Here is a 24,752-nt window from a genome sequence, read left to right on the forward strand (position 1 = left end):
TCTGAAAAGTACCCATTTACTCCTACTCTTTGCTTCCTGTCTGACAACCAGTTCTCAATCCATGGTAGCACACTACCCCCAGTCCCATGTGCTCTAACTTTGCACATCAATCTCTTGTGTGGGACCTTGTCGAACGCCTTCTGAAAGTCCTTGCCACTGGACCAAGACCTAGTTCTGTCAAGCCCGTGTGGTGGCTGGTGTGCAACGGCCACCACACATTAAAAAAATCCAAGTACACGCATCTTCCACCCTTTACTATGTAGTTCGGGATCTGGAATATTTGGTCCAACATTGAAACACCTGTGAACTCATCCCTTTTTGGCGTGGAAGCAAGTCATCCTTACCTGGAGGGACTGCCTATGATGATGATGATGATGATGATCTTTGCTTAAGAATTCATTGCAACACATTGCTATTAAGAACGAGTTCGTTGAATAGCAAAGGTTTAACAAGCACATCACCTGTTCACAACCACCTACCTCATCGTGCAACCTCTGAACCCAGCTGGTTGGGATTTTATTGAGTCTTGTGAACATCACGTGACTAGCTAAGCCATTCCCAACTCAACAGCTCTACAACTATTTTGTAAAACTCTGAAATCAAGTGCTCCCTTTTCCAACAGTTCTACAATTATTTTGGTATCAACAGCTCTACAATTATTTTGTGCAAAACATAAAATCAAGTGCCCCCTTATTAAAGGGGCACTAGAGCCGACAAATTAAACTTTTGTACATAAAATAAATCAAATTAAAATTTGGTTGCCGGGGGTGATGATGCACTCCAGTCTCTCCCGTGCCCACCTCTCGCGGAAGGCCGCGAGCGTACCGGTGGACACCGCGTGCTCCATCTCCAGGGACATCCTGGCATGAACGTAACCGCGGAAGAGAGGCAGGCAGTCCGCTACCTGGATCGGTTAGTGGCCACCTCAGCCAGGCTCAGAAGTAGTCCTCCGAGGAGACCCGCCGATCTTCAACAGCTCTATAAACCGGTGTATATTACATGCATATATATACGCTCAGGTCTCTCTGATCATGCACAAGAGAATTGACAAAAGTTGAACATCGGAAATCATTCACTGTGGTGAAGGATTCAAATAGCAAGCGCCATTAAATAACAATTTCGAGGTGAAGAGCAAGAAGCAAATTCAAGGACCATAAATTTTGGCTGCGAAAACAAATTGCCGGAAATCGAAGCGTGTCACCATGGAAACCATGGAAACCAGTGATAGCGCTCAGAACTCCGCGCACGCGCTATTAAGCTGACTGTTACTGCACACGCGCCGCCGAAGACATTCGCCCGCTCGGGCTCTTTGTGTTCTGTATTGTGATTGGCTGCAGGCAGTGAGGCCGGAATCTCAGCCACTGGCGCGCGTACTTTTTGTTGTTTGCATGGCGATTGGCAGGAGATGTTGAACATGAGAACCAATTGAAGTGCGGCTCTCAGACACTGGCGCCCTCCAACTTTGTATCCTTCGCGGGGATTGGCGTAATATGTTGAGGGCCGAAACCAATAGGAATGCAGATTTATTTACAGGCGAACTGCCCGGGAAATTCTTGGGTGAGGAGTCCACAGGCGGAAATCATCAGCGCCGCTAGGTACAGTACCGGGGCCACAGGAGAGGGAGAGATTGGCGTCAACCTCTATCTCCCCCCCACTACCTCGCCCCACATCTGGTCATTCTCCACACCCCGGCCTGGTTATCCCCCCACTTCCCCTGTAATTCTGCCCTCTCCTCCACACGCCTGGTCATTCCTCTCCCATTCCCACTCCCACACGTCTGGTCATTCTCTTCCCTCCTCCACACGTCAGGTCATTCTTCTCCCCCCAGGGTCTGGTCAATTCACCCCTCCCTCACAGGTCTAGTCATTCCTCCCCCCTGCTCCCCCATGCCACATCTGATCATTCTCTTTCCCCCCCCCCCCCCCACATCTGGTCAATCCCCCTCCTCTCACATGTGCGGTCGTCTGCCCCCTCCCACCTCCACATGTCTGTTAATTCTCCCCTCCCCCCACGTCTGGTCATTCTTCCCCCCCCCCCCCCAAATCTGGTCATCCCCCTGCCTGGTTATAACCCCCACTCCCCCTGTCTGATCAGTCCCCCCGTCGCAACAGATCATTTTCGCTCCACCCCCCAGTCTGGTAATTCCTTCCCCCCACCCCTAACCCAGCCACATCTGGTCATTTCCTCCCCCCCACCCCGTCTGGTCATTTCCCTCTTGACCCCCCCCCCCACCCCGATCGCCTCCCTCAACTCCACCTTTCCCGCACTATCCCCATATCCCTTAATTCCCTTGGTTTCCAAAAATGTATCAACCTCTGTCTTGAATGTATTCAACGACTGAGCATCCACAACTCTCTGGGGTAGAGAATTCCAAAGATTCACAACCCTTTGAGTGAAGAAATGTCTCCTCCTCTCAGTCCGAAATGGCCAACCCCTTTATTTTGTGACTGCGACCCCGTGTTCTAGACTCCCCAACCAGGGGAACCATCTCAGCACTAACCCTGTCAAGCCCTTAAGAATTTTATGTGTTTCAATTAGATTACCTTTCATTTTTCTAAACTAGGGAATATCGGCCTAGTCTACCCAATCTCTCATAGGCAATCCCCTCATCCCAGGAACCAGTCTAGTGAACTTTTGTTGTGCTCCCTCTAAGGCAAATATGTCATTCCTTCGGTAAGGAGACCAGAACTGTACACAATACTACAGGTGTCGCCTCACCAATGCCCTGCATAATTGTAGTAAGATTTTTTTACTCTTGTACTCTAATCCCGTTGTAAAAGAAGCTAACATACCATTTGCTTTTCTAATAGCTTGCTGTACCTACATGTACAAGGACACTCTAGTCCCTTTGAATGTCAACATTTCCCTGTCTCTTGCCATTCAAAAAAATATTCAACTTTTTTGTTTTTTCTCCCGAGTGGATAACGTCACACTTCCCCACATTGTATTCCATTTGCTATGTTCTTGCCCACTCAGTCAACCTGTCTATATCTCTGCAGCCTCTGCGTCCTCCTCGCAGCTTACTGTCCCAAATTGATGGCATTGAATGTAGTGTTTCTAGTGGGTCAGTGAGTATAAGCAGTGTCCAGGGTTGCACGAGACCAAGAAGATCCCAGGTTTGCCTCCCTTACCTGCATTGAGGCAGCAGATCTCAGTGCATTCAGGTTCAGTATTCCTGGCTCGGGGAAGGCACAAATCCGTGTGTGCGACATCCAGCAGCTGTGAGAGTACACCTCAGCTATTATGTTGTACATTTGATGTGATAGTTGTTTGCATCTGCTTCAATATTATTTAATTTTCCTGAACTAGGTGGCAAAACATGGCAAACAAAAAGCTGAAGAGGACCGGCTTGCCTTCCGATTTGTGTGAGAGGCTCAGCAAATATCAGATTGTAAACTGTCAGGTAAAGCCGTGGCTGGAATGGAATGGGGCTGAGTGATGCTGCAATAAATTCGAAATTACTTATAGCAAATTACTGCATGTTGCAGCAAATGACATCCCTGCGACCCATACACTAATGAAGAACTGCAGCATTGTACACTCTCATTAGGGTTTCCTTTTTCCAGTTGCATCCCCTACTCCTGAAGGAGTTGCTTTCCTAAGAAGCAATTCCTGCAGAAATGCCCTACAACACCTCCCCCAAGTGGTCATCCCTCAGGTGGGAGCCGAGGCATTGAGTATCAGTAGTTACTTGATAGTGGAGGGCATCATTCCCAAGCCTGATCCAGCTTTCACTGGATACCATTTTTCCAACAGGGGTCACTGTAATGGGAGCCCTGGCGGATTTTTTTAATGTCCCCCCCCCCCCCCCCACCAATTGCTAAGCTAGGGTGCTGAGGCCAATCATGCCTATCCAGAGATCACAACAAACATTGGGAGCCAGACCAGGTTTGACCTGTGTTCCACCGTTGGCTTTACCTGTTAGGGTTGGTATGTAATATTGGTGGCTGATTGCTGCACTGTATGGTACTCCAGTTATAAGGGGCTCAATTTTCCCGAAAGCTTTTTTATGGCATTCTTGAAGAGTTACGCCTGTTTTTTGGGGGCCCAAGTGCACCAAAAAAAAAGTTCCAAGTTTCCACGTTTGATTTCTTCATTTTGGCACAGGCTAACCTGTCCTTTAATTTTAGGGGCGGAGCCTTGATCTGCGCAAAAAATATCAGGTTGCCACAGTAACCAGGGACACAATGTGGGCTGAGGCTGGAAAGTGAAACGTACAGCTATCTAGCAACCTGCACAAGCACCTTAAAATCCTTTGCAGCAACTTCCCTCCATTAAATTATTAAAGTCCTCCCTCCCGGTGCCGATCCCCGCTCCTATCCCAAGCCGAAGTGCCTCCTGTTCCCCTCCCCCGCACCTAGCCCTGGCCGAGTGGCCTCCTCCCTCCCGGTCCTGCACCTAGCCCTGGCCTAGTGGCCTCCTGACCTGCTTCCCCGCACCTATCCCAGGCCGAATGGCCTCCCGGTCCACTCCCCCGCACCTAGCCCTGTCCGAGTGACCTCCTCCCTCCTGGTCCCGCACCTAGCCTTGGCCAAGTGGCCTCCTGATCCCTTCCCTGCACCTATCCCAGGCCGAATGGCCCCCTCCATCCTGGTCCCCGCACCTAACTATAGAAACATAGACATAGAAAATAGGTACAGGAGAAGGCCATTCGGCCCTTCGAGCCTGCACCACCATTCAATAAGATCATGGCTGATCATTCACCTCAGTACCCCTTTCCTGCTTTCACTCCATACCTCTTGATCCCTTTAGCTGTAAGGGCTATATCTAACTCCCTCTTGAATATATCCAACGAACTGGCATCAACAACGCTCTGCGGTAGAGAATTCCACAGGTTAACAACTCTCTGAGTGAAGAAGTTTCTCCTCATCTCAGTCCTAAATGGCTTACCCCTTATCTTTTAGACTGTGTCCCCTGGTTCTGGACCTCCCCTACATCGGGAACACTCTTCCTGCATCTAACCTGTCCAGTCCCGTCAGAATTTTATATATTTCTACAAGAACCCCTCTCATTCTTCTATACTCCAGTGAATACAGGCTCAGTCGACCCAGTGTCTCCTCATATGTCAGACCTGCCATCCTGGGAATCAGTCTGGTGAACCTTCGCTGCACTCCTTGAATAGCAAGAACGTCCTTCCTCAGATTAGGAGACCAAAACTGAACACAATATTCCAGGTGAGGCCTCACCAAGGCTCTGTCCAACTGCAGCAAGACCTACCTGCTCCTATACTCAAATCCCCTAGCTATGAAGGCCAACATACCATTTGCCTTCTTCACCGCTTGCTGTACCTGCATGCCAACTTTCAATGACTGATGTACCGTGACACCCAGGTCTTGTTGCACCTCCCCTTTTCCTAATCTGTCGCCATTCAGATATTATTCTGCCTTCGTGTTTTTGCCCCCAAAGTGGATAACCTCACATTTATCCACATTATACTGCATCTGCCCACTCACCTAACCTGTCCAAGTCACCCTGCAGCTTCTTAGCATCCTCCTCACAGCTCACACCGCCACCCAGCTTAGTGTCATCTGCAAACTTGGAGATATTACACTCAATTCCTTCATCTAAATCATTGATGTATATTGTTAATAGCTGGGGTCCCAGCACTGAGCCCTGCGGCACCCATGTCGCTGCCTGCCATTCTGAAAAGGACCTGTTTATCCTGACTCTCTGCTTCCTGTCTGCCAACCAGTTCTCTATCCACGTCAGTACATTACCCCCAATACATGTGCTTTAATTTTGCACACCAATGTTTTGTGTGGGACCTTGTCCCTATACCCGAAAGGCGCCCCCCCCCCACCACCACCTCCTTCTCTCCCCCTCTCTCTTACCTCTCCTGCTGCTGCTGTCCGGGCATCTGCTGCAGTTACCTGCACCGATTTCCTTACCTGTGCCGATTTCCTTAACTCTCCAGAAGATTTTTCTACTGAGGCCACATATGCTGGCCGAAGAAGAACTGGAGTAACTCTCAGCTGGCCAAACTTACCTAACTGGTCAGAATTGGCACGGGTGGTAGGTTGCGCCCCCTTGGGCTGAGAAAAAAACTTACCTAAAAAAAATCATAACTAACTGAATTACGCTGGTGCAAATTGATCAGGGAAACTTGGGTTTTTTAAACTTGGGGGGGGGGGGGGGGGGGGGGAAAGCAGCCTGCGCCAAAAAAACGGCGCAAATCACTGGGGAAAATTGAGCCCAAGGTGTTTGACCAATTTGCATGGACTAGTTTTGACATTTGCAGAATACAGACCTCTGCCACCCTGATCCAATCCTGTATAAAGTTCTGCTCGCCCATCACTCCAATTCTTTGCGATTGGCTCCCCAGACCCCAATTTCAAAATCCTTTCCTAGTTTACAAATTCCTCTGTGGCCTCACTCTAGCCTGCCTCTGTAGCATTTTTCAACTTTTTAATCCTGTTTTCTGAGTTTGGACTGCAGTCTATCTACCCTTCCTCGGCTCCAACATTAGTGACTGAGCCTACTGCCAGCACGGGCCTGCACTCTCTACTTTCAGCCCTGGCTCAGTGGGTAGCACACTCGCCTCTGAGTCAGAGGCTTGTGGGTTCAAGTCTCACTCCAGGGACTTGAACACATAATCCAGGCTGACGCTCCAGTGAAGTACTGAGGGAGTGCTGCACTGTCGTAGGTGACGCCTTTCAGATGAGGTGTTAAACAGATGTCTGCGTTCTCAATGGACCTCAAAGATCCCATGGCACTATTGCGAAGAACATGGAGCAAGCCATATGGCCCCTCGAGCCAGCTCTCTCATTCAATAAGGTCTTGGCTGATCTTTGACCTCAACTTCACTTTCCCACCCGATCTCCATATCCATTGATTTCGCCTAGACTCTCAGCCTTGAATGTACTCAACCATTCAGCAACCGCAGCTCTCTGGGTAGATAATTTCAAAGATTCACAACCATCTGAGTGAAGCAATTTCTCGTCATCTCAGTCCTAAATGGCTGACCCCATATCCTGAGACGATATCACCTGGTTCTAGACTCTCCAGCCAGGGAAAACAACTTCTCAGCATCTACCATATCAATCCCCCTCAGAATCTTGGTATCTTTCATTGAGAGCAGGGGATTTTTTTCCCAGTGTTGTGGCCAATATTTATCCTTTAACCAACATTACTAAAAAACAGATTATCTGGTCATTGTGGGAGTTGCGAGGCACAAATTGGATGCTGCGTTTCCTACATTACAACAGTGACTATGCTTCAAAAATACTTCATCGGCTATTAAGTGTTTTGTGACATCCCGAGGTCGTGAAAGGTGCTATATATTAATTCCAAACAAATTAGCCTTGCTCCATGTCTCCATGTTCAAGACCTTCCTCTTTGACCACCTCCCTTAACTTTCTCTGTATTTTTGTTTAGTGTTGAGTGCGCTTATTTTGGAACTTTCTCTTTGTTAAAAGCACCGTATAAGTATAAGTTACTGATGCCTCTATCCCAATTTTCTTACCCACCCTGCCACTTACAAATTTGTGATTGCTAGGTTTTGAGACCTGTGTCTTTTGTTTTTAACAGGACTTTTTGTCCCTTTCTCCTCTGGAGTTGATGAGGCTCACGGGTCAGAGTGTCCAGAAGGTTTCTGCACTGGCAAAAACTGTTAGCAAGGCTTGTGCTCCTAAAATGGTCACTGTAAGTGAAGGCTGTTGTTAATACACTGCGAGAAATGTTTGGTGGTGGCTTTTAATATGTGATTTGTTCCTCTGTTCCGTTTCCTTCTACCCTCCCCGACTCTGCTGTCCCCATTTCCCTCAGTTTTTAGGGTGGAAAGCTTCACGTGAGGCGGGATTGCTCTTTAGACCATCCACAAAGGCACCGGTGGAGCAATATGTGCTGTGTTATAGAATCATACAGCTCAGAAGGAGGCCATTCGATCCATCATGCCCGTGCCTCTTTGAAAGAGCTATCAAATTAGTCCCACTCCCCTGCTCTTTCCGCATCTCCCGATCACTGCTGTTTTAAAAAAATATATATATTTCAATTTTGTTTCTCTGTAAAGTACCTTGTCTTCCTATCACCGCCTCTTTTCAGCATGACTGAGAATGGAATTGTGGGTGTGAACTCGCTCATGGTTCTGGCTTTTTCCCGAATACTCTTAACAGCAAGAACAGTTTCCGTAAACTGACACCATATCCTATGCCCTTGTACGTGCTGTGAATACCCAAGTATGCCACAGGATCTATAGTTGTCCTATATTACAGTATAGCACACTGGAAACCATGTGGACTGTTTGCCACATTCTCTGGTCATAAGACAAAATTAAAAGCTCTACATCTGAATGCACAAAGCGTTCGTAACAAGGTAGATGAGTTGACGGTGCAAATAGAAATAAATGGGTATGATCTGATTGCCATTACAGAGACGCTGTTGCAAGGTGACCAAGGCTGGGAACTAAATATTCAGGGGTATTTGCCATTTCGTAAGCAGAAAGGAAAAGGAGGTGGGGTAGCTCTGTTAATAAAGGATGAGATCAGTGCAGTAGTGAGAAATGATATTGGCTCAGAAGATCAAGATGTAGAATCAGTTTGGGTAGAGATAAGAAATAAGGGAAAGAAGCCATTGGTGGGAGTGGTCTACAAGCCCCCAAACAGTAACCACTCTGTAGCACAGAATATAAATCAATAAATAATGGAGGCTTGTAAGAAAGGCACAGCAATAATCATGGGCGATTTTAATCTTCATATTGATTGGACAAATCAAATTGACAAAGGTAGCCTTGAGGAAGAGTTCAGAGTGTATGCGGGATGGTTTCTTGGAACAATATCTTGTGGAACCAACCTGGGAGCAGACTATTTTAGATCTGGTAATGTGTAATGAGTCTGGATTAATTAATGATCTCAAAGAGTAAAGGGTCCTCTTGGGAAGAGTGATCATAGCATGGTAGAATTTCAAAATCAGTTTGAGGGTGAGAAAGCGAGGTCTCAAACTAGTGTCCTGAAAAATAAAGATAATTAATAAGGTATGAAGGCAGAGTTGGTTAAAGTGGACTGGGAAAATATATTAAAGGGTAAGACTAGAAAAGCAGTGGCAAACAGTTAAGGAGATATTTCATAACACACAGCAAAGATTTATTCCAGTGAGAAAAAAAATCTAAGCGAAGGATGAACCATCCCTGGCTAACTAAGGAAGTAAAGGATGGTTTCAAATGGAAAACAAAGGCATACAATGTTGTGAAGGACACTGGAAGGCCAGAGGATTGGGAAATTTTTAGAAACCAGCAAAGGATGACTAAAAAAAATGATTAAAACAGAAGACAGCATATGAGAGTAAGCTAGCAAGAAATATAAAAACAGACAGTAAGATCTTCTAGAGGTATATAACAAGGAAGAGAGTAGCTAATATAAACATTGGTCCCTTAAGATGAGACTGGGGAATTAATAATGGGAAACAGGGAAATAGCAGAGTCTTTGAACAAATATTTTGTATTAGTCTTCATGGTAGAGGATACGAAAAGCATCCTAATAATTGATAATCAAGGAGCTATTGCAGGGGAGGGGGGAGGGTACTGAAAACAATCACAATCACTAAAGTACTAGGCAAACTACTGGGACTAAAGGTGGACAAGTCCATTGGACTTGATGGCCTGCATCCTAGGGTCTTCGGAGAGGTGGCTGCAGAGATAGTGGATGCATTGGTTGTGATTGACCAAAATTCTCTGAATTCTGGAGAAGTTCCAGCGGACTGGAAAACCGCAAATGTAACCCTTATTTAAGAAAGGAGGGAGACAGAAAGCAGGAAACTATAGACCAGTTAGCTCAACGTCTGTCATTGGGAAAATGCTAGAGTCTATTGTTAAGTAGTAGTAGCAGGACATTTAGAAAATCATAATGCAGTCAAGCAGAGTCAGCATGATTTTAGGAAAAGGAAATCATGTTTGACAAATTTGCTGGAGTTCTTTGAGGATGTAACGAGCAGGGTAGATAAAGGGGAACCAGTAGATGTGTATTTGGATATACAGAAAGCATTCGAGAAGGTGCCACATAAAAGGTTACTGCACAAAATAAGAGTTCATGGGGTTGGTAATATATTAGCATGGATAGAGGATTGGCTAACTAACAGAAAACAGAGTCGGGATGATGGGTCATTTTCAGGTTGGCAAACTAACCAGTGGGGTGCCACAGGGATCAGTGCTGGGGCCTCAACTATTTACAATTTATATTAATAACTTGGATGAAGGGACCAAGTGTAATGTAGCCAAATTTGCTGATGATACAAATATAGGTGGGAAAGCAAGTTGTGAGGAGGACGCAAAGAATCTACAAAGGGATATAGATAGGCTCAGTGAGTGGGCAAAAATTTGGCAGATGGACTATAATGTGGGAAAATGTGAGGTTATCCACTTTTTGGTAGAAAAAATAAAAAAAGCAAATAATTATTTAAATGGGGAGCAATTGCAAAATGTTGTCATACAGAGGGATAGAGGGATCTGGGAGTTTTGAACATGAAAAGTTAGCATGCAGGTACAGCAAGTAATCAGGAAGGCAAATGGAATGTTGGCCTTTATTGCAAGGGGGAGGGAGTATAAAAGTAGGGAAGTCCTGCTCCAACTGTACAGGGTATTGGTAAGACCACACCTGGAGTACTGCGTACAGTTTTGGTCTCCTTATTTAAGGAGGGATATACTTGCATTGGAGGCGGTTCACGTGGTTGATTCCTGAGATGAAGGGGTTGTCATATGAAGAAAGGTTGAGCAGGTTGGGCCTATACTCATTGGAGTTTAGAAGAATGAGAGGTGATCTTATTGGAACATATAAGATTCTGAGCAGGCTTGACAGGGTAGATGCAGAGAGGATGTTTCCCCTCGCGGGGGAATCTAGAACTAGGGGGCATAGTTTCAGAATAAGGGGTCACCCATTTAAAACAGAAATGAGGAGGAATTTCTTCTCTCAGAGGGTCATGAATCTTTGGAAGTCTCTGCCCCAGAGAGCTGTGGAGGCTGGGTCATTGAATATATTCAAGGTGGAGATGGACAGATTTTTGAATGATAAGGGAGTCAAGGGTTATGGGGAATGGGCGGGGAAGTGGAGTTAAGGACAGGATCAGATCAGCCATGATATTGAATGGCGGAGCAGGCTCGAGGGGCCAAATGGCCTACTCCTGCTCCTATTTCTTATTTTTGTTTGTCCACTATGAAAGGTGCTTGGTACCACACTGTTAGACCATTAAATTTAATCTTTTATTCGTTCTGGGATGTGGGTGTCGTTGTCAAGGCCTGCATATTTTGCCCATCTCTAATTGTCCTTGAGAAGGTGATGGTGAGCTGCCACCTTGAACCTCTGCAGTCCGTGTGGTGAAATCAGTTTGGAACTAATAGATTTATTTGCAACAAATATATAGAGAACTTAACATTGGCAAATATTCCAAGGTGCTTCACAGGAGCATAATAAAGCAAATACTGAGAACTAGAAAAAACACGAGTTACTGATGTTACAAATACTTAGAAAGCAACAGATAAAGTTGGTGGTTAAAATTTCCTCCATTACAACAGTGACTACGCTTCAAAAGTAATTCATTGGCTTTATAGAGCTTTGGGACGTCCTGAGGGTGTGAAAGGTACTATATAAATTCAAGTACTTTTTAGCTTTGGAGCTTCGGTATTTCATGGACAATAAAGCAACAATCTTTGGGAAAATAGTCCTTTATAGATTTCCTGCTGTTAAATTTGAACACTGATGACTCAATTGCTATGTCGGTCCCTGAACACAAATGCAAGAAAGTGGAAGACCAACCTAAAGGTTAGTAATTATGATCTTTGTGCCAAAAGAAGCCTTTCATGCCACGGGTGCGCTTTTAAGACAATACCACTCTTCCTTTTGAGATATCCTGTGATGGGATTGCAATTGCTGATCCATTTTTTAAAAACATTCTTGGAATATGGGCATCACTGGCATTTAATGCCCATCCTTAATTACCCTGAGATGGTGGTGATGAGTCGCCTTCTTGAACCACTGCAGTCATGTGGTGAAGGTATTCCCACAGTGCTGTTGGGGAGGGAGTTCTAGGATTTTGACCCAGCGCCGATGAAGGAATGGCAATATATGTCCAACTCAGGATGGTGTGTGAGGGGGACTTGGAGGTGGTGATATTTTGATACACTTGCTGCCTTTTTCCTCCTAGGTGGTGGAGTTTGCAGGTTTGGGAGGTGCTGCCAAAGAACTCTTGCTGATTAAGTGGACTGTTTTGTCCTGGATAGTGTTTAGCTTCTTTGAGTGCAGCTACAATAGTACTATTCAGGCAAGTAGGGATTATTTCATCACACGATAGGTGTTAGAGAGGTGACCTCTACCACCTAGAAGGAAAAGGGCAGCAGATGCATGGGTACACCATTACCTCCAGGTTCCCCGCCCAGTATCCTGACTTGGATATATAGTGCCATTCCTTCATTGTTGCTATGTCAAATTGCTGGAAATAAATGCCAGCCTTGCTAGCGATGCCCATATCCCGAGAATGAATATTTAAAATAACTTGGTTGAATGCTGCCTTGATGTCAAAGGCAGTCACACTTGCCTCACACCTGGAATTCAGCGCTTGTGTCCATATTTGGACCAAGGCTGTAATGCGTTCCAGAGCCGAGTGGTCCTGGTAGGTCCCAAACTGAGCATCGGTGAGCAGGTTATTAGTGAGTAAGTGCCCATTGATAACACTGTTGACAACACCTTCCATCACTTTGCTGCTAATTGAGAGTAACTGATAGGATGGTAATTGATCAGGTTGGATTTGTCCTTTTTGTGGATAGAACATAATTGGGCCATTTATCACATTGTCTAGTACATGTCAGTGTTGTAGCTGCACTGGAACAGCTTGGCTTGGGTGTGGTAAATTCAGGGGCACAGGTTTTCAGCACATCAGCTGGGATATTGTTGGGGTCCGTAGCTTTTGCTATGTCCAGTACACTCAGCCATTTCTTGATGTCACATGGTGTGAATCGAATTGGCTGAAGATTGGCATCTGTGATGGCAGGGACCTCAGGAGGAGTCTGAGATGAATCATTGACTTGACACTTCTTGGCTGAAGATAGTTGCAAATGTTTCAAGCTTGTCTTTTGTGCTCAGGTGCTGGGCTCCACCAGCATTGAGGATGTGGATGTTCTTTGACGAAGGGTACACACCCAAAATGTCAAAACCTGTCTTTTCTTTTTACAGATGCTTCCCTGACCAGTTGTGTTTTTCCAATATTTTTTGTTCTTATTATTGATGATGACTTTGTCTACTTCTCTTAGTTTGTAAAAAATTAACAACCCAATAGGACTGACCCAGACATCGTGATCTGACACTATTGTGAAGACAGGAAACATCATCAATGAGAAAACGATCTCGGCCAAATGGGCCTGATTGAAATGTGGATGAATCAGGGCAGTTTAGTATCTTGGCGACTCCTCCAACGCAGGGACAAGAGCACTCTTTTCCCAGTTACAGCTTGAGATGAAGCCAACTTCTAGATCTCACGCATCATCCATCTAAAGTGATAAAGGAATGTAATACAGAAAGGTTCCCTATCTGTGGGAGGAAAGCTCTGCCGCTGTCGTGCTCACATTTGTTGCTTTGTTACACTGAACTGAGCTAAATTTTTAATCAAGTTCAAGTCCAGTTTGGATTCAGGGTCGATTTGAAAGGTCACTACCTACATACACCACTCGGCCTTTGGGAGGGAAATAAGTCTTATTTACCGTTCCCCCAATGGCCGAAATGGGTAAATGTAACTCCTGATGTACTACAGTTCAGAATATCTGGGGTTTGAATTCGGGCCTTTAAATGAACAAATCTCTTCCAGGATATCAGTAAGAGTGCTACAATTGGCTTGAGTACCCCTGGGTTAAGGTGGATGAAAGTCGGCCAGCATTCCTACCCCTGAGCCCAGTTGGAGACTGCACGCGTGTGGACGTCAGATTGGGTTCAGCTGTGATACTGTTCCACAGACTGGGTTCAGACACAAACAATAGACTCGCTGCCTGGGCTCCCACGTCAACAACCGCTTGCATTAATATAGCACCTTTTAACATAGTAAAATGTCCCAAGGTGCTTGACAGGAGTGTTATCAGTCAAAGATTGACACCAAATCACATCAGGAGATACTGGGTCATGCATAAGCTTGGTCAGATAGGTAGGTTTTATGGAGCTTCCTAAAGGAGGAGAGAGGTGGAGAGGTTCAGGGAGGGAATGCCAGAAAGCTGAAAGCATGGCTGCCACGGGTGGGGCGATCAAAATCGGATGTAAGCAAGAGGTCAGAATTGGAGGAGCGCAGAGATGTCGAAGGGTTGTAGGGCTGGAGGAGGTTACAGAGATGGGAAGTGGGGAGACCATGGAGGGATTTGAACACAAGAATGAGAATTTAAAAATTGGACAGGATCCAATGTAGGTCAACAAAACACCCTTGGGTGAGGAGTGCCCGGGTCCATAGAACCATTCTTCAGTTGTGATGTGCATGAACAGTGGACAGCCAGTGCCCATCGAACCATACCTTGGCAGGAGTCAGGGTTTTCAGGAGATGGGAGAAAATTGGGAAGAAATCCAAATACCATGGGGTAGATTATCAACTTGCTGCCGGGCCTAAAACTGGCAGATTGCCCGCCCATTATAGAATTTGCCCACCGGGCGGCCAGTTTAAAATCTGCCCCCGTTATTTTATGACATTATGAAGTCATTGCTGGGTTGCGCTTTACTTTAAACATTTATTTTTGTTATTATCAGGCACTTGAAATGAAAACTGAAAGATGTTCTCAACCCTCCACCGCTTTCTTCCCCACCTCTCTGGCCGAACTCGACGAGGTCCTTCATGGTGGACTGGCCTGTGGAACTCTCACTGAGGTACGCTTCAAGAAATCTCCCAATCCACTCTGATTCTATCCACTCCTTACCTGGTCATTTTAACAGCAGGTTGTGCTGCGAGAACTATTCCACTGCGGTACATACAACAGCCCTCAACATTTGAGTATACATTGAGTAAATTCAGTGCTGTGCCAAACTGCTTACTGGGTGAACAGCGGAAATTTGCACCAAATGTGGATCAAGAGAGGATAGAGCCAGACTGAACCCGGATCTCCCTCCACCTCCATACGCTAATCGCCCAGACTGATCCCCACCCCCCCTCGCACAATTCGCTTACTTCTTGAGGCTTGCAGAGTGTTGTGGTATGGTGTCCCTGCTGCCCAGTGGTATCTCTGCAGGGTCACTCCCATCAGTTGTGGCACCCTTAACCAATTGGTTGCTGCTCCTTCATAGACACAGGACATAAAAAAGCAAATTATTATTTAAATGGGAAGAGATTACAAAATGCTGCTGTACAGAGGGATCTGGGGGTCCTTGTACATGAACCACAAAAAGTTAGCATGCAGGTATCGTAAGTAATTAGGGAGGCAAATGGAATGTTGGCCTTTATTGCAAGGGGCATAGAGTATAAAAGTAGGGAAGTCCTGCTACAACTGTACAGAGCGTTGGTAAGACCACACCTGGAGTACTTTGTACAGTTTTGGTCTCCTTATTTAAGGAGAGATGTACTTGCATTGGAGGCAGTTCAGCGAAGGTTCACTTGGTTGATTCCTGAGATGAAGGGGTTGTCTTATGAAGAAAGGTTAAGCAGGTTGGGCCTATACTCATTGGAGTTCAGAAGAATGAGAGGTGATCTTAGTGCAACGTGTAAGATTCTGAGGGGGCTTGACTGGGTAGATGCAGAGAGGATGTTTCCACTCGTGTGGGAATCTAGAACTAGGGAGCATAGTTTCAGAATAAGGGGTCGCCCATATAAAATTTAAGTGAGGAGGAATTTCTTCTCTGAGGGTCGTGAATCTTTGGAATTCTCTACGCCAGAGAGCTTGGAGGCTGGATCATTGAATATATTTAAGGCGGAGAAAGACAAATTTGTGAATGATAAGGGAATCAAGGGTTATGGGGAGCAGCCAGGGAAGTGCAGTTGAGGCCAAGATCAGATCAGCCACGATCTTATTGAATGGAGGAGCAGGCTCGAGGGGCCAAATGACCTACTCTTGCTCCTATTTCTTATGTAAGACTAAGTGTAGCACCCTGGCTGAGACTAGGCAACTCCACTCACACCAGGGAATCCAACCTGGGACCACTCTCATCTCATCTGTACCACCACTGAGGGAGCTTTAAGCTGTGTTTAAACTGCATGACTTCTTATTTTAATTAACTCTTCCGAGGTGCAGTGATGTGAGTGTTGCAGGCCAACAAGTTTTCCTAGGCCCTGACTAACCCTGTCTTTTTGTATTCCGAAGATACGAATCAATTTGTGGGATGACTTTTGTGGTAGAGTGTGGCGTGTGTTGTTATTTTACATTGTTATTTGGTCTGGTGTTGGCTCTTGTTCACAGAATCGTTCCCAACAAGGTTCTCTGCTTCCAGGTGACAGGTCCTTCGGGCTGTGGGAAGACTCAGTTCTGTATAATGCTGAGTGTGTTGGCCACCTTGCCTGTCAGTATGGGCGGTCTGGATGGAGCAGTCATTTACATCGACACCGAGTCTGCTTTCAGTGCCGAAAGGTAAGAGAAATGAGTATAAAGTTTAATACCTGTGCTGGTGTGGGGGCTCAGTGGTTATGGTAGTGGACTAGAAAACCCAGAGGTTGAGAGTTCAAATCCCACCATGGCAAGTTGGGAAATTGAATTAAATAAATCTGGGCTGGATTTTCGGATGGAGGCTTTTTCGGGCGCTAATGGCGGCGGGGTGGTAAGTTTTGCGCCGGGACATGGTTTGCGTCTGCAGCCACAAAATTCAGCAGCTGGGCCCTGAGTGTGGCGTGGGGCACTAAGAGAGGCATTCCACACCTCTCTTCGGACGCTAGGACGGCTGAGCAAGGGAAAATCCCGAGCTAAAGAGCCGGTCTCGGAGCGCCCTAAGCGAGGCTTCCCTGGAAAATAAAATCGGCAAGAAAAACACAAAAAACATTTCCAATACCTTGCTCACCCCACACAAAGATAAATCGCAACCCCCCCTTTCCCTCCCCCCAAAAAAACAATCACACTTACTTCATGTAGTCATTCCTTCCCTCACCGCCGCCGGGACAGCTCTGACATAGAAACATAGAAAATAGGTGCAGGAGTAGGCCATTCGGCCCTTCGAGCCTGCACCACCATTCAATAAGATCATGGCTGATCATTCACTTCAGTACCCCTTTCCTGCTTTCTCTATATACCCCTTGATCCCTTTAGCTGTAAGGGTCATATCTAACTCCCTCTTGAATATATCCAATGAACTGGCATCAACAACTCTCTGCGGTAGGGAATTCTACAGGTTAACAAATCTCTGAGTGAAGAAGTTTCTCCTCATCTCAGTCCTAAATGGCTTACCCCTTATCCTAAGACTATGCCCCCTAGTTCTGGACTTCCCCAACATCGGGAACATTCTTCCTGAATCTAACCTGCCTTCGTGTTTTTGCCACCAAAGTGGATAACCTCACATTTATCCACATTATACTGCATCTGCCATGCGTTTGCCCAGTCACCTAACCTGTCCAAGTCACCCTGCAGTCTCTTAGCCTCCTCACAGCTCACACCGCCACCCAGCTTAGTGTCATCTGCAAACTTGCCGATATTACACTTAATTCCTTCATTATTAATGTATATTGTAAATAGCTGGGATCCCAGCACTGGGCCCTGCGGCACCCCACTAGTCACTGCCTGTCATTCTGAAAAGGATCCGTTTATCCCGACTCTCTGCTTCCTGTCTGCCAACCAGTTCTCTATCCACGTCAGTACATTAGCCCCAATACCATGTGCCTTAATTTTGCACACCAATCTCTTGTGTAAGGTTATCCTCACCAACATCTCTTGCTGGTGCCAAAGCTGGGAGCGCTGTCCGACAGAATAGTCAAGCAACAGCCTGACCATATTCCTGGCAGAATCAGCCAACATTCCAGACTCTTCCATCACCATGCGTGCCCATTGCCAGCACAGATTCACCAGAGATGGAGGTACAGTGATGTATGGTCAGACTAAACACTGACTTATGACTCCATGAAGTTTTGTGGCTCCAGGTCAATAAAACCTCTTGTTGATCACTACCTACCGCCCCCTTCAACTGACTAATCAGTACTCCTCCATCATAGAATCATAGAATGGTTACAGCACGGAAGACGGCCATTTGGCCTGTCGAGCCCGTGCCGACTCTGCAAGAGCATCTCAGCTAGTCCCACTCGCCCGCCCTTTCCCCGTAGCCCTGCAATATTCTTTCTTTCAGGTACTTAACCAACTCCCTTTTGAAAGTTGTGATTGAGTCTGCCTCCACCACCCTTTTAGGCAGTGCATTCCAGATCCTAACCACTCGTTAAAGTTTTTTCTTGTGTCGCCTTTGGTTCTTTTGCCAATCACCTTAAATCTGTGTCCCCTGGTTCTCGACTCTTCTGCCAATGGAAGCAGTTTCTCTCTTATCTACTCTGTCCAGACCCCTCATGATTTTGAACACCTCTATCATCTCCTCTCAGTCTTCTATACTCTAAGGAGAACAACCCCAGCTTCTCTAGTCTATCCACATAACTGAAGTCCCTCATCCCTGGTACCATTCGAGTAAATCTTTTCTGCACCCTCTCCAAGGCCTTGACATCCCTCCTAAAGTGCGGTGCCCAGATTGGACACATTACTCCAGTTGAGGCTGAACCAGTATTTTATACAGGTTCTTCATAATTTCCACGCTGTTGTACTCTATACCTCTATTCATGAAGCCCAGGATCCCATAAGCTCTTGCTCACTTGGAGGGAGCAAGAGCACCAAATGTACTCTAGGTGGGGCACTTCAATATCCATCACCAAGTGACGCGCCAGTATGATTGTTGGCTGAGTCCTGAAGGGCATAGCTGCCAGAATGCGCCTGCTTAAAATGGTGAGGGAAGCAACACTAGGAAATATCCTACTTTGACCTCGTCCTCACCCTGTTGCAAACGCACATGAATGTGACAGCATTGGTAGAAGGGACCATTGTACAGTGCTTGTGAAGAAAATGTTGCATTACCACCACTGTGGTATTCTCCATTGTGTTAAGTGGGAACAGACCAAGGACAGATCAAGCAGCCCATCCATGGGACCATCAGCAGCAGTAGAATTATATATCACCACAATAGAAGCATAGAAATTTACAGCGCAGAAGGGAGACCATTTCGGCCCATCGTGTCGACGTCGGCCGACAAAGAGCCGCACGGCCCTTCGTCAGCAGCCCTAAAGGTTACATACAAACCCATGAACAATAACGGAAAGGCAAAGAGCACCCAGCCCATCCAGTCTGCCCCACACCATTGCAACACCCCTTTTACTAAAAGCATCTACACTCCACCCCAGCCGGAGCAATGTGATCTTCTGGGAGAGGCAAAAACCAGATAAAAACCCAATTTAGGGAGAAAAAATCTGGGAAAACTCCTCTCCAACCCGTCCAGGAGATCACCCTAGCCGTATTCTGTTCCATGCAGTGCTTATATCTGCGCCGACCAACAAAAGGTGATCTAATCCAATCCCAATTACCAGCTCCAGGTCCGTAATCCTGCAGGTTACGGCACTTTAAGTGCCCATCCAACCATCTCTTAAAAGTGGTGAGGGTTTCTGCATCCACCATTCTTCCAGGTAGCGAGTTCCAGATCCTCACAACCCTCTGGTAAAGAAGCTCCCCTCAAATCCCCTCTAAAACTTCCACTAACCACCTTAAAACGATGCCCCCTCGTAATAGACCCCTCCACCAATGGAAATAGACCCTTACTATCCACTATGTCCAGGCCCCTCAATATTTTGTACACCTCGATGAGGTCTCCTCTCAACCTCTCTATTCCAATGAGAACAAACAAAGGCCTATCCAATCTGTCCTCATAACTAAGATTCTCCATTCCAGGCAGCATCCTAGTAAATCTCCTCTGCACCCTCTCTAGTGCAATCACGTCCTTCCTATAATACGGCGACCAGAACTACACGCAGTACTCCAGCTGTGGCCTAACCAAAGTATTATACAATTTAAGCATAACCTCCCTGCTCTTACATTCTATGCCTTGGCCAATAAAGGCATGTATTCCGTATGTCTTCTTTACCACCTTATCCACCTGGTCTACTACTTTCTGTGGACAAGCACTCCATGGTCCCTTTGTTCATCTACACTATTAAGTGGCCTACCGCTTAATGTGTATACCCTTTCCTTATTAGCCCTCCCAAAGTGCATCATCTCACAATTCTCTGAATTAAATTCCATTTGCCACTGCTCTGCCCAACTGACCTGTAGATTGATATCCTCCCTGCAGCCTATGACTTTCCTCTTCATTATCAATCTCACAGCCAATTTTAGTGTCATCTGCAAACTTCTTAATCATACTCCCTATATTCAAATCTATATCGTTGATATATACCACAAAAAGCAAGGGACCCAGTACCGAGCCCTGCGGAACCCCACTAGAAACATCCTTCCAGTCACAAAAACATCCATCAATCATTACCCTTTGCTTCCTATCTCCAAGCCAATTTTGGATCCAACTTGCCACATTGCCCTGGATCCCATGGGCTTTAACCTCCATGACCAGTCTACCATGTGGGATCTTGTCAAAAGTCTTACTAAAGTCTATATATACTACATCGTATGTACTACCGTCATCGACCCTCTAGGTTACCTCCTCAAAACATTCAATCAGGTTAGTCAAACACGATTTTCCCTTAAATCCGTGTTGACTGTCCCTAATTAATCCTTGCCTAACCAAGTGCAGATTTATCCTGTCTTTCAGGATTTTTTCCAATAATTTTCCCACCAATGACGTTAAGCTGACAGGCCTATCCCTTTCTCCCTTCTTAAACAAGGGTACTACATTAGCAGTTCTCCAATCCTCCGACACCATGCCCATATCCAAAGAGGGACTGGAAATGATGGTCAAGGCCTCTGCTATTTCCTCTCTTACTCTGCTCAATAACCTGGGATGCATTTCACCTGGGCCTGGAGACTTAGCTACTTTCAAAGCTGCTAAACCCCTCAATACTTCCTCTCTCTCTATATTTATTTCATCCAGAATATCACACTCCTCCTCTAATAGCAGTATTTGCATTACCTCATTCCTTTGTGAAAACAGATGCAAAGTATTCGTTAAGAGCCCTACCAACATCTTCTGCCTCCTCACAAAGATTACCCTCATGGTCTCTAATAGGCCCTACCCTTTCCTTAGTTACCCTCTTATTCTTAATATATTTATAGAACATCTTGGGGTTTTCCTTAATTTTACTGGCCAAGAATTTCTCGTGCTCCCTCTTAGCATTTCTAATATTCTTTTTAATTTTGCCTCTTATCTTTCTATATTCCTCTAAAGATTCTAAAGTATTCAGCCATTGATATGTGACATAAGCATCCCTTTTTTTCTTAATCCTCCCCTGTAAGTCCCTAGAAATCCAGGGGTCTCGAGAATTATTTTTCCCAGCTTTTTTCTTTAAGGGCCCATATTTGGCCTGAACCTTTCGGATCTTCTTCTTGAATGCCTCCCACTGTTCCATCACCAATTTACCCACAAGTAACTCTTTCCAGTCCACTATGGCCAAATCACTCCTTAACTTAACAAAATTAGCTTTTCCCAAGTTGGAACTTTTATTCCAGGCCTATTCTTGTCCTTATCCATAACCAACTTGAATCTGACTGAATTATGGTCACTGGTACACAAATGCTCCCCCACTAATACCCCTTCAACTTGCCCAGCTTCATTCCCCAAAACTAAATCCAAGACCGCTCCCCCTCGTGTTGGGCTTGCTACATACTGACTAAAAAAGTTCTCTTGAATGCATTTCAAGAATTCCGCACCCCCTATACCTTTCACACTAAATTTGTCCCAATCAATATTTGGATAGTTAAAATCCCCTACTATTACTACTCTATGGTTCTTGGACTTCACAGCAATTTGCCTACATATTTGCTTCTCTATCTCCCTCGCTCTATTTGGGGTCTATAATACACTTCCAGCAGTGTGATCGTCCCTTTTTTATTTTTCAATTCGACTGATATGGCCTCAGTTAATGATCCCTCTAACATATCATCCCTCCTCACCGCTGTAATAGTTTCTTTAATCAGTACCGCAACCTCCCCCCCCCCCCACCCCCCTTTTACCCCCCTCTCTATCTTGTCTAAAAATCTTGTAGCCAGGAATATTAATCTACTTAAACCTGCCCCTCTTTCAGCCATGTTTCTGTAATGGCTAAAATGTCATACTCCCAAGTATCTACCTGTCCTCTTAGCTCATCCGCCTTATTCACTATACTCTTCCATTCAGCACAAGAAGACCTTCTTGCTTACGACATACTAAACCCTGTTTCCTCTATCTTACAGATTCGCTTTCTAGATTCTTGCTATCCAACTTCTGCTTTACTTACTTCCCTTTTGAATTTGTTCTCAGGTTCTCATCCCCCTGCCAAGCTAGTTTAAACTCTTCCCAACAGCACTTACAAAACTCCCCGCAAGGATATTGGTCCCGGTGCTGTTGAGGTGCAACCCGTCCGGTTTGTACAGGTCCCATCTCCCCCAAAAGCAGTCCAAATGCCTCAAGAATTTAAAGCCCTCCCTCCTACACCAATTTTCCAGTCACGTGTTCATTCTCTCTATCCTATTCTTGTACTCATTAGCACATGGCACCCGGAGATTACTACCTATGAGGTCCTCCCCTTTAATTTTCTTCCTAGCTCCCTAAATTCTTCCCGTAGGACCTCATCCCTCATTTTACCTATGTCGTTGGTCCTGGTATGGATCACGACCTCTAGCTGTTTATCCTCCCCCAGCCCCATCCCCCACCAGGATGCCCTGCGTCCGCTCTGTGACATCCTTGACCCTGGCACCAGGGACGCACCAAACCATTCTGGAGTCACGTCTACGGCCGCAGAAACGCCTGTCTGTTCCCCTAACTATACGATCCCCTGTCACTAGGGCTCTTTTGTTCTTCGTTCCTCCCCCTTGTGCAGCTGAGCCACCCGTGGTGCCTTGTAATTGCCTCTGGCTGCACTCCCCAGAGGCACCATCGTCCTTACCATTACTCAGAAGTGAATATTGGTTTGAAAGTGAGATGGACTCACGGGGGGAGTCCTGTGCTACCTGCCTAGCACACTTACTATGTCTGGTGGTCACCCACTTCCCCTCCACCTGCACGCCTTTAAGCTGTGGGGTAACCACCTCCTGAAACGTGCTATCCACGTAATTCTCAGCCTCGTGGATGCACCTTATTGACTCCACCTGCTGCTCCAGCTCTGAATCGCGTAGCTCGAACAGTTGAAGCTGGAGACACCTCCTGCACACATGGTTGTCTAGGCTACGCGAAGCGTCCAGGACTTGCCACATGCCACAGGATGTGCACTCCATGGGGCTGAGCTGCACTGCCACCCCTCTAGTTAGACTTATCTAGTTTAAAATCTACTTAAAAAGAAATAGAGAAAAGAGAGCTACTCACCAACTCACCTCACCGACTCTATGGCCTCCCGAACTCACCGATCTCTGTGGCCTCCCGACCTCTCGGCCTCCGAACTCGCGACCACCTTAAAAAGAAATAGAGAAAAGAGAGCTACTTACCAACTCACCTCAACGACCTCCTGGCCTCCGAACTCCCGGCCTGCCAACTCGCCGGGCTCGCGACTCGCCGGGCTCGGGGCCCGCCGACTCGCCGAGCTCGGGTCTGAGTGATTGATGAACAATGTGTAATCTCATGGCACAACCCTCACTCCTTGATCACTATCAAGCTGGGAGAGCAGCCCTGGTTCAATACAAAGTGCAGAATGTGGTAGGAGCAGAACCAGACATACTGTAGAATGAGATACAGACCTAATGAAACAGGGTAATTTGCATGTTGAACACAAAAAGCAGCAGATTAGAGACTGAGCTAAGCAGCCTTACAATTAATGGATCAGAGCAAAGCTCTGTAACCCTACCACATCCAGGCAAGAATGGCGGTCGACAACCAGGTAAATAACTGGCTCCATGAACTCTCCCTCCTCAGTCATGGTGGGGCCCAGCACGTGAATGCAAGTGATGAGGCTGAAGTGTTTTCAGATGTCTTCAGGCAGAAATGCTGAGTAGATAATTCTACTGAGCCGCCTCCTCAGGTGCTCATCATTATAGATACCAGTGTCCAGCCACATGACTTTAAGATTCAGTTAAGTGCATTGGATACAGCGAAAGCTATGTTGACAAAGCCTGGCTGTAGTGTTGAAGACCTGTGCACCAAAGCTAGCTGCTCCCTAGCCATGCTGTCCCGATGCAGGTATCTACCCGACAATGTGAAAAATTTCCCAGGTATGTCCTATCCACAAAAAAACATGATAAATCTAACTCGGCCAGTTACCAGCCTATCGACTTCCTCCCAATCATCAGTATAGTACTGTAATGGAACGAGTCATCAATAATGTTATGAAACAATGCCTGCTCACCAATAAACTGTTCACTGACACTCAGTTTGGGTTCCACCAGAACTGCTCAGTTCCAGACCTTATCACAGCCCTGATCCAAACCTGGATGCAAGAACTGAATGCCAGATGAGATGTGAGAGTAGTTTTACGAGTATAGCACCAAGGAAAACTATGTCAGTGGGTCAAAGGGGAAATCCTCCACTTGGCGTTATGCCTGACATAAAGTCTGATGATTGTGAATGTCAGAGGCCAGTCATCACAGGACATCACTGCAGGAGTTCCTCAGGGAGGCATCCTTGGCTCTACCATCTTCAACTACTTCATCAATGAATTCCTTCCATCATAAGGTCATTAGTGGAGCTTTTGGTCGATAATGTCACAGTGTTCGGTTCCATTCACAGCTCCTCTGATAA

At 46.1% G+C, this 24,752-nt stretch overlaps 1 protein-coding gene across 3 annotated transcripts in view; it reads left to right on the forward strand.

The window, feature by feature from the left end:
• Window positions 1-1,490: 1,490 nt before the first annotated feature.
• rad51b (RAD51 paralog B) overlaps window positions 1,491-24,752 on the forward strand; it is a 667,540-nt gene continuing 644,278 nt past the window's right edge. For all 3 annotated transcript variants that reach the window (XM_070878815.1, XM_070878816.1, XM_070878817.1), the window contains exons 1-5: window positions 1,491-1,595; window positions 3,310-3,403; window positions 7,528-7,641; window positions 14,697-14,813; window positions 16,365-16,501. In XM_070878815.1, the coding sequence (XP_070734916.1) occupies window positions 1,516-1,595; window positions 3,310-3,403; window positions 7,528-7,641; window positions 14,697-14,813; window positions 16,365-16,501 (542 nt within the window). In that variant the 5' untranslated portion in view covers window positions 1,491-1,515. The remainder of the gene's footprint in view (window positions 1,596-3,309; window positions 3,404-7,527; window positions 7,642-14,696; window positions 14,814-16,364; window positions 16,502-24,752) is intronic.

The sequence above is a fragment of the Pristiophorus japonicus genome, chromosome 4 (genome assembly GCF_044704955.1).
Source record: "Pristiophorus japonicus isolate sPriJap1 chromosome 4, sPriJap1.hap1, whole genome shotgun sequence".
NCBI lineage: Eukaryota > Metazoa > Chordata > Chondrichthyes > Pristiophoridae > Pristiophorus > Pristiophorus japonicus.